Here is a 15,402-nt window from a genome sequence, read left to right as displayed (position 1 = left end):
TACACACAACACTGACAGACAAATACAAAAACAGTTGTAAGAACCATTTTATTTTTTTCACAATAAAAAAAAAATGCGCGGAAAACAGTAAAGACCTTGCATATATAATATTTGGTTTCAATGTTCTCATTTTAACTGGGTACAGTAACATATCAGGAGGCTTCCAAAGCAGGAAAGCAAAAAGGAGAGCGGGAAATTACCTAAAATATTATAACTTAACCTGCATTTGCTGTCCTCGAAGTTCCGAAATGTAAAAGAATCATTTAAATTCAGACATCGAATTTTAATTTCAAATGCATATTAAATAGTGCTTTAAAAACACGGCAGACAAAATTTTAAATTAGTAGTAATTTAGTGTTAACTAACCCTGATGAAATATAACATAAAACAAGAAACATACAAGACTAAAGACTGCTTCAAAATGAAATAACTAGTAAAAATCAATGCAAATGGAGGACAAATGAGGCATTTTCATATACAGGAGAAAATGTCATATGAAATGGTTCCATCACACAATGTGACACTCGCAAGGAGAAGGATAAATTTGAATATGGGAATTATCATGCCAGCCTCATGGGGTGGTTTCATGAAAACAGCAGACAACCACCCCACCCCCTTTATCACCCAGAGGCCCTTTTATGGGATACGGAAAGGGGCTGTCAATCCCCTGTGCAATTAATGTAGCCAAACATTTAATACACCACAAAAAATATCATATCCAATGTAATAGTCAACATATTAGTAAGCAAAACTGCTTCAATAGCTCAAAATCTGGTCGCCATGGCCGCTTTTCTCCTAACAGGTACACAATATAAGTTTTGGGAGATCTATATCTGGTGCAGATTAGCGAAAAACAATAAAAGATTAAGCAAGGTTGAAAATCCCATCAATCAGACTGAGGAGATCATCATGGCTATAAAGAACATCCCCTCAAAATCCGCCAATAAAAATCTGAGGTCTACACTCATGTTAGCTCTTTAACACCCGTTTCACATCGATAAATTTGGCATTCAAAGTAATGAACAATAAATGTAACACTTGCAAAGAGATGACTCATGGTGTAGATCTCTGTCGGTTTCAATACAACTGACAGCTGCGCTGGTTAGCTTAAGGGGAGTTCAGATCTACAATGGAGGCTCTATTCGAGGCCTCAGCCACAGATTCTGTTACACAGACCGGAAAAAGTCCTACAAGAAATACTTTTTCACTAACAATCAAATAATAAGTGAGAGGTCAGATCTGATGTATGTCTGCACTCTGGATTACCTAGAGTCAAAACAGAATGCAGAAAAGGATAATCCTAAAACATAACATTTATTTAGAAATGCCGATAAAATAGTTAGATCCTAAATATAGTGTGCAAAAACGAACATTGGGATAAAGAGTCACATAACCCCCAATCAATATAGCAATAATTATCCCAAATGAAAAAAAATACATTAAATAAAGTGCACGGCGACACTAATAACCAGCAGGTCCTACCGGTACCCAGGGACGGTCACCAGATGCTTCACCACACGCTGTATTGATAATTACTCATCCTGAATGGATATCCAGATGAACAACAAAGAAGGAGGATGGCAGTAATACACACGTGTGTAGGGTCCCTATTCAATCCCTATGGCTATCTAACCAATCAACCCTGATACTAGAAGATATGGTAGCAGCCTGACCACAGGGCACTCGTCCTTACAAAGACGACCCTGTCTGGAACCTGTCCCTGAATCCAGGATGAGTAATTCAGGATGAGTAATTATCAATACAGCGTGTGGTGAAGCATCTGGTGACCGTCCCTGGGTACCAGTAGGACCTGCTGGATATTAGTGCCGCCGTGCACTTTATTTAATGTATATTTTTTCATTTGGGATAATTATTGCTATATTGATTGGGGGTTATGTGACTCTCTATCCCAATGTTCGTTTTTGCACACTATATTTAGGATCTAACTATTTTATCGGCATTTCTAAATAAATGTTATGTTTTAGGATTATCCTTTTCTGAATTATAAATACTTTTTCACCCGGTAATAAACAAACGAAAAAAAAAACAGGACTCAAAACGAACTGAATGGACTTCATTGTAATCAATTAAGTCTGTTCAGCTCTGTTCAGATCAGTTATGTGCCCTATCTGCTCCTCTAACAAAGCAGAACAATGGAAAAAAAATAGGGGTGATGTGGCCATAGCTCTAAAAAAAAAATATACAACTACGTCTTGAAGGTGCCCATACACCCTCGCCAGCTGTCAGCCAATATCCTCATACTGTACATGTGCGTGCTCTATATAGTCAAGCCTGCATGTGTTCAAAATTTGAATAAAAGAATAAGATGCTGCCAGATGTCTCTGTGGGAGCAAAGGATTGATCATGTTTAAATTCAACATGCCAGATCATTTTTTTTTTCCCAAAAGGAGAATCAGGCCACACCATCCTATACACATTAGAAATAAGATCCCACAAAAATGGGAGGGTTTGGATAAGTGTATGGGCTCTCTAGGGAATGCAAAAGGCACCGACACTATTGTAACAGCTGTAATTCTCCAATAAGGCGGTGGAAAAGATGTCGACTTTAAACTACCCAAAAAAACAACTAAAAACTATTCAAAAGAAAACCCAGGGAGTTACAACTATGTTCTCTTCTGGAGTGTAGAAGGAAACATACATACAACAATCCTCAATAGAAAACTAACGGCGCCTGAAACCTGAAGTACAAAACAGATATAAATGCTGATCATATCAGACACATAGATATATAGAAATATCTCTGCGGGGGCGAAGCACTGGTAGTGAACATGTGGCAGAGAGTTACCAGACTGCAGGTCAGGATTCTGCGCTCACCTACTGTACCTCTCTGTCATCTATTGATCTAAGGGCCCATGCATGACCATGGTACAGTTCTGGCGCCCATACAGTAGTATGAGCACACAGTGTATTTTTTATTTTATGTGAAAAAAGTTCCAACTGACACTGAACCACTGAGGTAATTATTGCCCTTAAAAGCATTTTGTCTATGACAAAAAGCACTGCCTTATAGAGAGAGTCTAAGGCCACTTAATACTGACCCATAGGGACGGCATGTGTCACCTTATTGTTTTGGCAAAGCTGTACCCGCAGGCCTTTCCTTGAGACAAGCTCAGTCATGCAGTTTCAGGGCCCTACAGTAAAGGTGGCATTACACTGCCTGATCTTTGGGCAGTGTGAGTTCGGGGCCCTACAGTAAAGGTGGCATTACACTGCCTGATCTTTGGGCAGTGTGAGTTCAGGGCCCTACAGTAAGGGTGGCACTACACTGCCTGATCTTTGAGCAGTGTGAGTTCAGGGCCCTACAATAAGGGTGGCATTACACTGCCTGATCTTTGGGCAGTGTGAGTTCAGGGCCCTACAGTAAGGGTGGCATTACACTGCCTGATCTTTGGGCAGTGTGAGTTCGGGGCCCTACAGTAAGGGTTGGCATTACACTGCCCGATCTTTGGGCAGTGTGAGTTCGGGGCCCTACAGTAAGGGTGGCACTACACTGCCTGATCTTTGGGCAGTGTAAGCACAGATGGACTATTACACATCCATCGGCGATCGTTTGTACCGGCCTGATTACACTGGATGATCCACACTGAATGTGGGAGGAATGATTGCTACCACAGTTGTTCCTCCATCATTCTTTTCTATTCATTATCAGCAGCACATCGCTGATTACACAGGAAGACGTGCTGCTTATAATCGCTCATCTTTCGTCCTAATGAAAGATGTTGATCTGCCCTTGCTGGTTCAACGGCTACTCAATTATAAGTCTATTATCTGGAACAAGAGTTTGTATTCCCTACAACTGGCCTGAAATTGTGCAGTGTAATAGGGTCTTAAGCCTCTTGACCAAATGGGATTGCATGAACAACCATATACTATAGGTTTGGCGTCCTTTTAAAGCACATTGGCATTAATGCTATGGAATTATCGCCAGATATTAGCTTCGACCATAGTCGGCAAATACTCCTCTATGGTTTTCGTTAGACCAGTGAATTAATAGGACCTGCTAATACTGTAAATAATCAAGGATTCTGTTCATCTACTCCTTACTGGCATTGAAGGGGTGAGGGGGACTGCATCTTTATTAGCCAAAATTAGCAAGGTCCATGTAACTTGACAGACAAATGTAGATTATACCAGGTAACAGTGAAGAAAGCCACGGTTTCCCTTTAACACATGAAGACAGGTGACCTACAGTTCAGCAGCTAAAATGAACACTCCTTCGACGTCTACAATTTCCTCAAAGTTCCACCAAAGAGTTTGAAGGAGGCGCACAAAGGATCTCAGTATATGAGACCACTGGCATGAGAAGTGTATAACAATCAATTTCATCGACACACAAGAAGAACAGCGAGAGTAAATGTGAGTCAGGATAAAAGTTCACTTACGTTCCTTGAGTAGAAAGGATCAGGAAAATAGGGTTATTGTAACAGAAAACAAGTGATACAGTAAAACAGAGTAATACAACAGTAACATAAAGCTCAAATAAAAAAAAACTGTGAATTTTTCTTCAAGAGACAAATCGAAAAAATAAATAAAAAAATACAGAGAATGTCAGAACTACAGTGCAGCCACTGCGACTTGTCTAGATGAATCACACAAGAAAAACTCATTGTCACTGCAACCACCTTTTCCACGTAAAGCTTTTATCTTTTTTTGTGATTTTACTGTCCTTTTTTCTTATTTTTTATACAGAGCTTCTATCCCTATCCTCTACCGCCTGAGGATGAACAGACCAAGGACGCTTTTCCCTTAATATATACTTGAGAAACTGTGAAGCTGTACGTATTGAATCTGTGAATACCGACGAAAACCAACAGTTATGGTATAAGAGCAGCTTTGTTCTTCTGTCGAACCAAAAGGTTTCTATACAAGGAACCATTATGGACTGCAGACTGCATAGAGCAACAGAAACCACGTCAGTACAGTCCTATGCGACTGCTGGACACACGTGTCCCTTACGTTCCCAATACAAACGTTGAGTCTTTTGTGCAAACATGAGTCACTTTTTACACACTAGATTAGAAAGAAAATCTTTAAAAAACAACAACATAATAAAGTCATCCAAACACAATGTGCATTGATTCTCGAGCTCCTTCCTTGTGTTTCCCATGGATCTAAAGATCTGGTGGTCCTTAAAGAGGATGTCTGGTTTTGAGAAGCCATTAGTTAATGAGTTAACTGAGGGTGGTCTACCTGTTCAAGACCCACATCTATTAGCCAAGGCTGCTACAAAGTGCATTTCTCACTATGGAGGACCTGGGACACCTGTGCATTACACATGCAACCTACTGAATTGTATAGGAACTGCACAATGCTGCTGGAGAACTGGGTTTCGAGTGGATTACAGCTGACCTCTGGGGGGTTCAGTAGTGGGCATCAAGTTATCAGTGTATTGTTAGGGGGCCCTTCTGAGAAAACGAGACCGTCGACAGCAGATGAATCCTCTGATAAGAGCATTATGTCCGCTATATTGTAACGATCATTTCTGACCAACTGCAGCCTGAGACCCGTTTTACTTTTTTCTCTGACTTATATTCACCATCATCAGAGTAAAATGCATATGTGACAATGCAGGGCTACTTGCTCTGTATGGATGGGATATGTCTGGCCTGGTATGTACTGACACAAGATACATTAGTGAGAGCACTAGACCTACTCAGCTCCGTTACCTCCTTAATGTTACAAACTGTTTCTCAATCATCCTCTAATGAAAAGGCTGGGGTGCAATGTATATTACATGCTGTTTAAGAGATTTTTGTCATGGCTTCTTTTAGCCACAAAAAATGTCCCCATTGACCACAATCACAGCTATCACTATACACCAGAAGTGACAATTACCTCCACCCCTTCACTCAACAAAGTGCAGTCATCTCCTAAACTGTCCAGCGTGCAAAGCATCATGGAAAAAGAAATCTCAAAACTGGAAGAAGGAACCCTGAATAACAATTCAGGACTCCAAACGGTCAAGTCCTGCAGCATCAAAAGTGTTTTTTGAGAATATAAATTAATGTTCTACCCACAGGAGGGTCTATCAATGTATGAACAGTGTTGGTGTGATTCCTGAGACCCACCCATTGATCAGGCGTTGCAACACTCCAGTGACTATTTTGGCCTATTGAATGTTCTACAGGAGGACTGTCAGGTATGTACATGTGGTTGTGCCTGGTAAACCTGCTCTACCATGTTGGAGTAGATTGGGCTCAGGCTGCAGTACCAAGCACAGCCGCACGTACAATGAGATAAACGCTCTCTGCCGCCTCTTTGTTATGCAGATTGCTGGGGATCCTAGGGTCTAGACCCCCATAGTCACACGTGGTGATACATATTGCCAACAGAAACCCTTTACTTAGTTAAAATTTAAGTTAACCTGTTAAATTTACTGACTATTGGTTGCCGAAAAGGGCGTAATTTTACCATCTAAACAAGGTAAACAGAAACGGTCACAAAAACCTTGACATTTTTCAGAACAGTTAAAATTGTTAGCAGGAGCGGTATCTACTATAGAATTCCACACATTTATAAGAGCCACACTACAAGGATATCTGAACAATTTAGAGAACCAAAGATGCTCAATAAAAAACTAATTAAAATCCATAATGATTATAAATAATCAGACCCAGTAGTATAAAGTTGTTAATTTGAAAAAAAAAAAAATTTAAAAATCAACTTGGAATAAAATAATCAGCAAAGCGGTTTCAAACACGGTCTTCAAGCCCGGTAGACTTAGATGGCAAAAAAAAAAAAAAAGAAGAACACACCATTAAAACATGGAGGTTTATGTAACATCTGTCAACATTGCCTACATAGAAGCACAAATCAGGAGCACTACTGCACTAGAAGGTACGGCTGGAGGTTATAGCTGGATGTTTAGTGTGTATAGAGTAAAACCTGTTACCAAAACGAGCCGATGGAGAATTGTGCATCAAAAAGTTATACCACGCAATAAATAACAGAACAAAAACATTTCCCCGACCAAGTCTATAAGTTGCAGTCATTTTTTTCCTTTTTAAAAATAGAGAAAATGAATTTTCTTACCTCCCCCCCTCCCAGGCTTAAACACAATAAACCTACTGGAAAACTAAAAAATGCATCATTGAGGTTTCGTAGTTTGGAGGGGGAAGTTGGAGGAGGAGAATATACTGTTGTATATACAGAAAGTCTTTTTTAAATTTTTTTTTTTAACCCCTGAAAAATTACTAGTGAAGAAATGGTCAAGATTTCCAGCCCTGACACTGAGCTCTAGATAACTCAACTGTTATATACAAATTAGTTACAACATTTATATATAATTTCTTACAACATAAGGCTAGAAAAACATTGGAACGAATGATTCATATTTTAGAAATCTCTAAAATACTTCTCACGTCTGAGGTACTTTTTTTTTTGTATGTATCTTTTCTTCTTGGAGTAGCACCTGTCAAAAAAATACTAGATTAAACAGTAAAATCAGCCTGCGAGTCAACGACAAAAACTGTGTAGTGTGCATTTAAAAATAAGTCGACTTAGTGAACAGGAATAAGTGATTCCCAGGCACTTTATGGTTATCCCGGCCGATCTGTGGTCAATCAGAACCTGATGTGAGATATTGTATTAGTTTATTAGGACCAGCTTGCCATCTGTCTTCTTTTTTTTTTTTGTATGGGTTTGCTCGTGTGTTAAGAGGTTTATCTTTTGCGCAAAGCCTTTGCCACAGGTAATGCATACAAAGGGTCGTTCTCCGGTGTGCAGCCTCTGGTGTGTGGTAAGATTTGCCTTCTGGCTAAAGCTCTTTCCACACTCAGGGCATTCAAAAGGCTTTTCCCCTGTGTGTATCCTTTCATGTCCGATAAGATTACTATTATTCTGAAACCGTTTACCGCAAAACCTACAGACAAATCGTCTCTCTCTCGCAAACGTCTTGTGTGTATGTGAGACGGGAAGGCCCGAGTTGATATTCTTCCCATAGACAACGCACGTTAAAGACTTTGCCACAGATACGTTTTTAATGGAGATGGCGTGGGGAAACTTGTCATCGACAGGAGGTTTTAGACTGGATTCAACCCTCTGCTGGGGTCTGAACTGAACCATTGAGCCGTTGTACTGTTTTATTTTCATTTTGTGGGTTCCTTGATGAAGCCTAAGATCATTTATTCTTAAAAACTTCTTTCCACATTCAGTGCAGTTGAAGGTCCTCTCCAGCTCCTTGGGAGAGCTTGCCCCGAAACGTCTCTGTGTAAGCTCCTCCTTCTGACCCACTGGCCATCTGACCAATCTTTGGCAGTATCCACTGGTTTTCATGTTGTACTGAATTTTCACTCTGTTTTTTGAAGGAATATTTCTTAGGTTGAATTTTTCAGTGCTGCGTTGGCTCTCTATAATCAATTCATCGTCTTTTGGGGAGAAGAAAGAGGAAAAATGTTATTCTAGAATTGTTTGACATTGATAGCAATAATATTAATAATAATCTTTACAAAGCTCCAACACATTTCACAGGACTTTACAAATCAGGGGACACAAGTACAGACAAGATCAGAAATTACAAAGTAAGGGCTCTTGTACATGAACGTGTGCCGGGCGGGCATTGTTTACTGTTCACTTCTGGAACTGCAGCTTCTCCTAACAGGTGATAGTGGGGGTGTCGTACCCCCACTAATCTCACTGATTGATATTGACAACCTATCCTGTAGATGGGCCATCAATATGTTAGTCCCCGAAAACTCGTTTAAAGAGGAAATCAGATAACAAATGGGATCCACCTGCAATAAAGAACTGATCATTACTTACATGGTAGAGCCTGTGCTGCAGCTCCAGTTCACCTGGATGTTATACATTTACCCGGCTGCTGCGGTGGTAACGTCAAGTCAACAAGACGTGATATTACCAGAGGTGGGACTTGCACCTATAAGAAATTTATGCCATATCCTACTGATATGCCATAAACGTCCTGTATGGGATAACCCTTTTAACATTACAGAATATGGGAGTTAAAAGTATAGCCCAGTGAGCTAATCTATATTTTTGAAACATTGCGGTATCTGTCACCAGGAACTTCACTGTAAAACCAGGCACAAGGTTTTGTAGGGCTAGTTTAGCTCAATGTGATACCTTTCACTTAGGTATTTGTTGCTTCATTCTGAATAAAAAGTATTCATATGCAAATGAGAATTTAAGTTTGCACACCTGCTACCTCTTGCAGCTACTCCATCTCTTTCTTGATTAACAGGGCCATGTTCTTGCATAGTTATCTTTCCTGGCCCTGTCAATCAAGAAGGAGAGTCTGGCAGATTAGGAGCAGGAGTACACAGGGTGCCTTGGGCCTGTCCTCTGTGCACTTAAAGAGGACCTGTCACCACTCCTGACATCTCTGCTGATTGATAGCATTGTGTGTATAAGTGTACATACAGAGATAGCTGTCAGTCATTGAGAACCCTCCTGTACCGATAACCCCATGGGCCACTCGAAAACCAGTCAGTATCTGGCAGTGCAACACATCTCTGTCGCATAGAGTTGATGAGGTTGTTGAGTGTGGCCTGTGGAATGTTGGTCCACTCCTCTTCAATAGCTGTGCGAAGTTGCAGAATATTGTCAGGAACTGGAACACTCTGTCGCATACGCCAATCCAGAGCGTCCCAAACATGCTCAATGGGTGACATGTCCGGTGAGTATGTTGGCCATGCAAGAACTGGGATGTTTTCAGCTTCCAGAAATTGTGTACAGATCCTTGCAATATGGGGCCGTGCATTATTATGCTACAACATGAGGTGATGGTCGTGGATGAATGGCACAACAATGGGCCTCAGGATCTCATCACGGTATCTCTGTGCATTCAAAATGCCATCAATAAAATGCACCTGTGTTCGTTGTCCATAACATACGCCTGCCCATACCATAACCCCACCGCCACCATGGGCCACTCGATCCACAACGTTGACGTCAGCAAACCGCTCACCTACACGACGCCACACACGCTGTCTGCCATCTGCCCTGAACAGTGAATACCGGGACTCATCCGTGAACAGATCGCCTCTCCAACATGGCAGATGCTCTCGAATGTGAGCATTTGCCCACTCAAGTCGGTTACGATGACGAACTGCAGTCAGGTCCAGCCCCTGATGAGGATGACGAGTATGCAGATGAGCTTCCCTGAGATGGTTTCTGACAGTTTGTGCAGAAATTCTTTGGTTATGCAAACCAATTGTTGCTGCACCTGTCCGGGTGGCTAGTCTCAGACGATCATGGAGGTGAACAAGCTGGATGTGGAGGTCCTGGGCTGGTGTGGTTACACGGGGCCTGCGGTTGTGAGGCCGGTTGGATGTACTGCCAAATTCTCTGAAACGCCTTTGGAGACGGCTTATGGTAGAGAAATGAACATTCATTGCACGGACAACAGCTCTGGTAGACATTCCTGCAGTCAGAATGCCAATTACACGCTCCCTCAAACATTGCAACATCTGTGGCATTGTGCTGTGTGATCAAACTGCACATTTCAGAGTGGCCTTTCATTGTGGGAAGTCTAAGGCACACCTGTGCAATATTCATGCTGTCTAATCAGCACCTTGATATGCCACACCTGTGAGGTGGGATGTATTATCTCGGAAAAGGAGACAGATTTAGACAGATTTGTGAACAATATTTGAGAGTAATGGGTCTTTTGTGTACGTAGAAAATGTTTCAGATCTTTGAGTTCAGCTCATGCAAAATGGGAGCAAAACCGAAAGTTTTGTGTTTATATTTTTGGTCAGTGTATATTCCCAAATACCTTTCCTCAGGTATATTGGCTTGTTTTGTCTAGGGGGCAATCATTAGGCGAAATAAAATGGCCGCCGTCCTATTAGTACACACAAAACCTGTCCTAATCCCACAGGAAGGACAAGTTACTTCACAGCACTGAGGTAAAGAGCTGCCTCAGTCTCCTCTCTACTCTACTTGTCAGGGATTATGAGCCTGAATACAGTTTAATATGATCTTCAGCTGAATCTCTGTAGGAATGGAGAGAGACATAAAGTACAGAGACGAGGGTGGGGATGTGGCTGATGAGGAGCAGCTCTTGTATTCACTCTCCATTACCACAGTCTGTCCTGTCTATCCTCTCTGTACTTCATGTCTTCTCATGAACTCCAATCCTACAGAGATTCAGCTAAAGATCATTATAAACTGTGTTCAGGATCATAAAAGGATGAGGTAGTTCTTTATCTCAGTGTTGTGAAGTAACTTGTCCTGTTGTGTGATAAGGACAGGTTTTCTCTGTACTAATAGGAGGGTGGCCATTTTATTTCCCCTGGTAACTGCTCTCCAGACAAAACGAGCCATTATACCTAATTAAAGGTATTTGGGAACATATTTATAATAAAGTAATATTTAAGTATTTTCATTTTCTTAATTCCCGGAGAACACCTTTAAAGAGGACCTGTCTGGTGTACTAACAATTCGGGGGCATCTTTTCTTATGACTCTATGTTGTGCCATTCCTCTGTTATTTCTACTATAAGTTTATGAATGAATTGCCAGCAGCTTGCAGTAAGGCCTCTAGCACACGACCGTATGGCTTTTTCAGCATTTTTCAGCATTTTCCGCAAAAAACAGATCCGCCAAAAATACGGATGACGTCCGTGTGCATTCCATTTTTTGCAGAACGGAACAGCTGGCCCCTGATAGAACAGTACTATCCTTGTCCGTTATGCGGACAATAATAGGACATGTTCTATCTCGGAACGGAAATACGGAAACGAAAGGCATACGGAGTACATTCCATTTTTTTCCGGATGCATTGAAATGAATGGCTCCATATATGATACGTAAAAAACAGAACGTAAACAGGAAAAAAACGTTTGTGTGCAAGAGGCCTAAGGGTACAGTTGGGGGTTACCATTTGGAGGTGTGTCCCCGCTACTGGTAACACCCAGCAGCACCTTTACTGCAGACTGCTCTGCTGGCAATTTATTTGTAAACTTCTTGCAGGAATAATAAAGGAATGGCACAACACAGAGTAATAAGAACAGATGCTCCAGATGTGTTATTACATGGGGAATGCAAGTAGTTACTAAAACGGACATGTCAGGAGAGGTGACAGTCCCTGTTTAACTGCTAATTTGCATATGGATTACAAGTACTTTTTCTCCAGAACGAAACAACAGATCCCAAAGTGAAAGGTAACATTACATTTAATAAAGCTAGCCCTACAAGGTATTGTGCCTGTTCGGCAGTGAATTTCCTGGAGAATTACATTTCATTTATACCTACGTGTGCTATAGGTTTTATAAACGCCTGCTTTTTCATGTTATTAAATAAATATTTTTTCTCCCTTTCTTTGTCATATTTTATTTAATGCCAATGGGCCCAGTATGCAACTGAGTGTGAGAAGACAGATTCAGCAACATTTCAGGAGGGCAATGGACCCAGGTACTGTCGCTTTGGGGAAAAGACAGAACAACTAATTACAAATGCCTCCTTCATGTTTAATACCATGCAGTGTAGTCTTTTTGTGGAATGAAAGTTGCACTTTAAAGGGATTCTGTCACCTCGTATAACACAAATTCAGATTTTAAACCAGTCATGCTCCACAGCTTACCTTGAATCGGCTGTGCTGTTTTTTATTGTAATCCGTCCAGTAGTTTTGCAGAAAAACGACTTTTATAAAACCCTGAAGGTGCCCAGAGGGGCGTTATGTTCCCCTTTGTGTGCCCAGTAACGCCCCTCTTACAGTGCCCAAAACGCCTTCCTCCAGAATCCCTAACCGCCTACAGCATCTCATCCGTCTCATCCCTCTCCTCCCCCTCCCTGACGGCCGAGCGAAGTCTCGCGCGAGCATCGGACGTCACTGGGCTCGGCGCATGCCCAGGGACGACGATGAAGCTCCTGCCCTCAGTCTCCAGCAAATCGCACTGGCGCAGCCCTCAGTGGGTACTGCGTCTGTGCGAGACTTCGCTAGGCGTCAGGGAGGGGGAGGAGAGGGATGAGATGCTGTGGGCGGTTAGGGATTCTGGAGGAAGGCGTTTTGGGCACTGTAAGAGGGGCGTTACTGGGCACACAAAGGGAACATAACGCCCCTATGAGCACCTTCAGGGTTTTATAAAAGTCGTTTTTCAGCAAAACTGATGGAAGGATTACAATAAAAAACAGCACAGCCGATTCAAGGTAAGCTGTGGAGCATGACTGGTTTAAAATCTGAATTTGTGTTATACGAGATGACAGAATCCATTTAAAGAGGTTTCCTGCATATGAGCAGTCCTTGTGTGGCCTGAAAAATTAAGGATACTCGACGATACTAGAAAAGTACATAATCTGCAATTAAAAAAATGCCAAACAAATTTTTAAAAGAGCTAACCCCCACAGTTGCTGAAAATGCTGATCTTGTATAAAAATCAACACCAAATGATTGTTAACAGAGCATCCTGGGAGGTGGAAGGTTTAACCAAAGAAAATACTTCCTAAAAAAGGACCTGTCCTCTAAAATAAAGCTGCCAACATTATTACTGAGAAAACACCATTTTATACAGAAAAACAAAATGAAATCCCTGAGCCCTTACCAACGGTGTAGTTTATTACATCCCTTCCATCCAAACAAATGTTTTCACTGTTACCCGGAGGCTCTTTTGATTTCATTCTCAGTGTAACAGGTTCAATGCTGGGAAACTCTACAAGGAGAAATGAAGTGCGAGTGAGAAGTCAATGGAGCTACTTATGAAAGGGTTCACAGAATGGGGTGGCTCTACCAATCCGTAGGATAGAAAAGGTGCTCACTATCTAAGTGTTAACTCAAAAAACACCAAGAAGTTAATAAAATTGTAAAAAATGAAGATATGGCACTCAATATCTGGAGAACTGCTCAGAGCAAATTACTTTATTATTACTACTACTAGTACAGTTCTCAAATATTAAAAGATTTAAAATGTCATACAAGATACGCAAGTTGTACAGAAATTAAATAACAAAAGGATAAAACATCACAAATGACGGTAAGGTAAAAATCACTTGACGTATAAATATGTATATCAGACAGCTTATAGGTGCTTTCTGAATTTCTGATTAGTCCACCACAGAAAAATTGGTTATCAGCACTATATAGGCTGTTTGTCAGTAATTCTCAGAGATTTTCGATAGTCACCAATTCTTCAGTTAGTAAAATAATAAGCGATTCTTGATGTTATAACGCAATGTTAGACTTTATGAAAGAGTTATATTATTCTTATATCACAGTCCTCAAATTTGTAAAATTGTAGAAATTCGGGAATTATTAGCTCTGGGTGGCGTCCCACCTATTATCGAGCTGCCTTATTCCCTTACCTGGAGGTGAGAGAGAGAGCGCGCTGGAGGTGAGGAGCAGTGGTGTCCGGAGCAGCAGAAGTAAGTGGATTTTATTTTATTTTATGTGCTCTGTTGCATGGGGGCTAATATGAAAGGCAATGGGGGACTCATTTGAGGTCTCAATAGGGGGGTCTTATTAATATTTGGGGTCATTCACATTGGGGCTGTGAGCTGAGGTCTAATGAAAAATATTTTTTCTTATTGTCCTCCTCTAAAACCTAGGTGCGTCTTATGGGTCGAAAAATATGGTACTTTGATTATTATGCAAATCAGTTAAAGTTAAAGGGCTTCTGTCACCCCACTAAACCTTTTTTTTTTTTGCTTACTTATAATCCCCACACTGCGATTTATGCCTACATAATCATATTAATCATTTTGGTCCTGTAGATTTTGTTTAAAACATGCTTTTAAAATATGCAAATTACCTTGCTACCAGCAAGTAGGGCGGCTACTGGCTGGTAGCAGCAGCATCCTCCAATCCTAAAGACGCCCCCTCCGCTTGTTGATTGACAGGGCCAGCGGACGGGATCTTTCTCTGCTGGCTTTGCCTGTTAGCATTCAAAATCTGGCGCCTGCGCCGCACCTGTCTTCAATCGGCGCAGGCGCACTGAGAGGCGGCCGCTCGCTCGGCCGCTCCATCCTCAATGCGCCTGTGCCAGGTGTAGATGTGACGTCATCGGCGCAGGCGCATTGAGGATGGAGCGGCCGAGCAAGCGGCCGCCTCTCAGTGCGCCTGCGCCGATTGAAGACAGGTACGGCCGCGGCGCAGGCGCCAGATTTTGAATGCTAACAGGCAAAGCCAGCAGAGAACGATTCCGTTCCCTGGCCCTGTCAATCACAATGCGGAGGGGGCGTCTTTAGGATCGGAGGATGCAGCTGCTACCAGCAAGTAGCCGCCCTACTTGCTAGTAGCAAGGTAATTTGCATATTTTAAAAGCATGTTTTAAACAAAATCTACAGGACCAAAATGATTAATTTGATTATGTAGGCATAAATCGCAGTGTGGGGATTATAAGCAAGCAAAAAAAAAAAAAAAAGGTTTAGTGGGGTGACAGAAGCTTTTTAAGGCCTAACACCACTCTGCGCACCCTTGCTCCTCCCA

The 15,402-nt window shown here is 41.6% G+C and overlaps 1 protein-coding gene across 1 annotated transcript in view; it reads right to left on the bottom strand.

The window, feature by feature from the left end:
- Nucleotides 1-4,677: 4,677 nt before the first annotated feature.
- LOC120999190 (zinc finger protein 569-like) overlaps nucleotides 4,678-15,402 on the bottom strand; it is a 73,523-nt gene continuing 62,798 nt past the window's right edge. The window contains exons 9-10 of the mRNA XM_040430065.1: nucleotides 13,523-13,630; nucleotides 4,678-8,387 (exon numbers count right to left, since the gene is read on the bottom strand). Coding sequence (XP_040285999.1) covers nucleotides 7,609-8,387; nucleotides 13,523-13,630 — 887 coding nt within the window. The 3' untranslated portion in view covers nucleotides 4,678-7,608. The remainder of the gene's footprint in view (nucleotides 8,388-13,522; nucleotides 13,631-15,402) is intronic.

Source organism: Bufo bufo, chromosome 1 (genome assembly GCF_905171765.1).
Source record: "Bufo bufo chromosome 1, aBufBuf1.1, whole genome shotgun sequence".
Classification (NCBI taxonomy): domain Eukaryota; kingdom Metazoa; phylum Chordata; class Amphibia; order Anura; family Bufonidae; genus Bufo; species Bufo bufo.
Note: the sequence above shows the minus strand (reverse complement) of the source record. Positions and strands in the feature narration are given on the sequence as shown.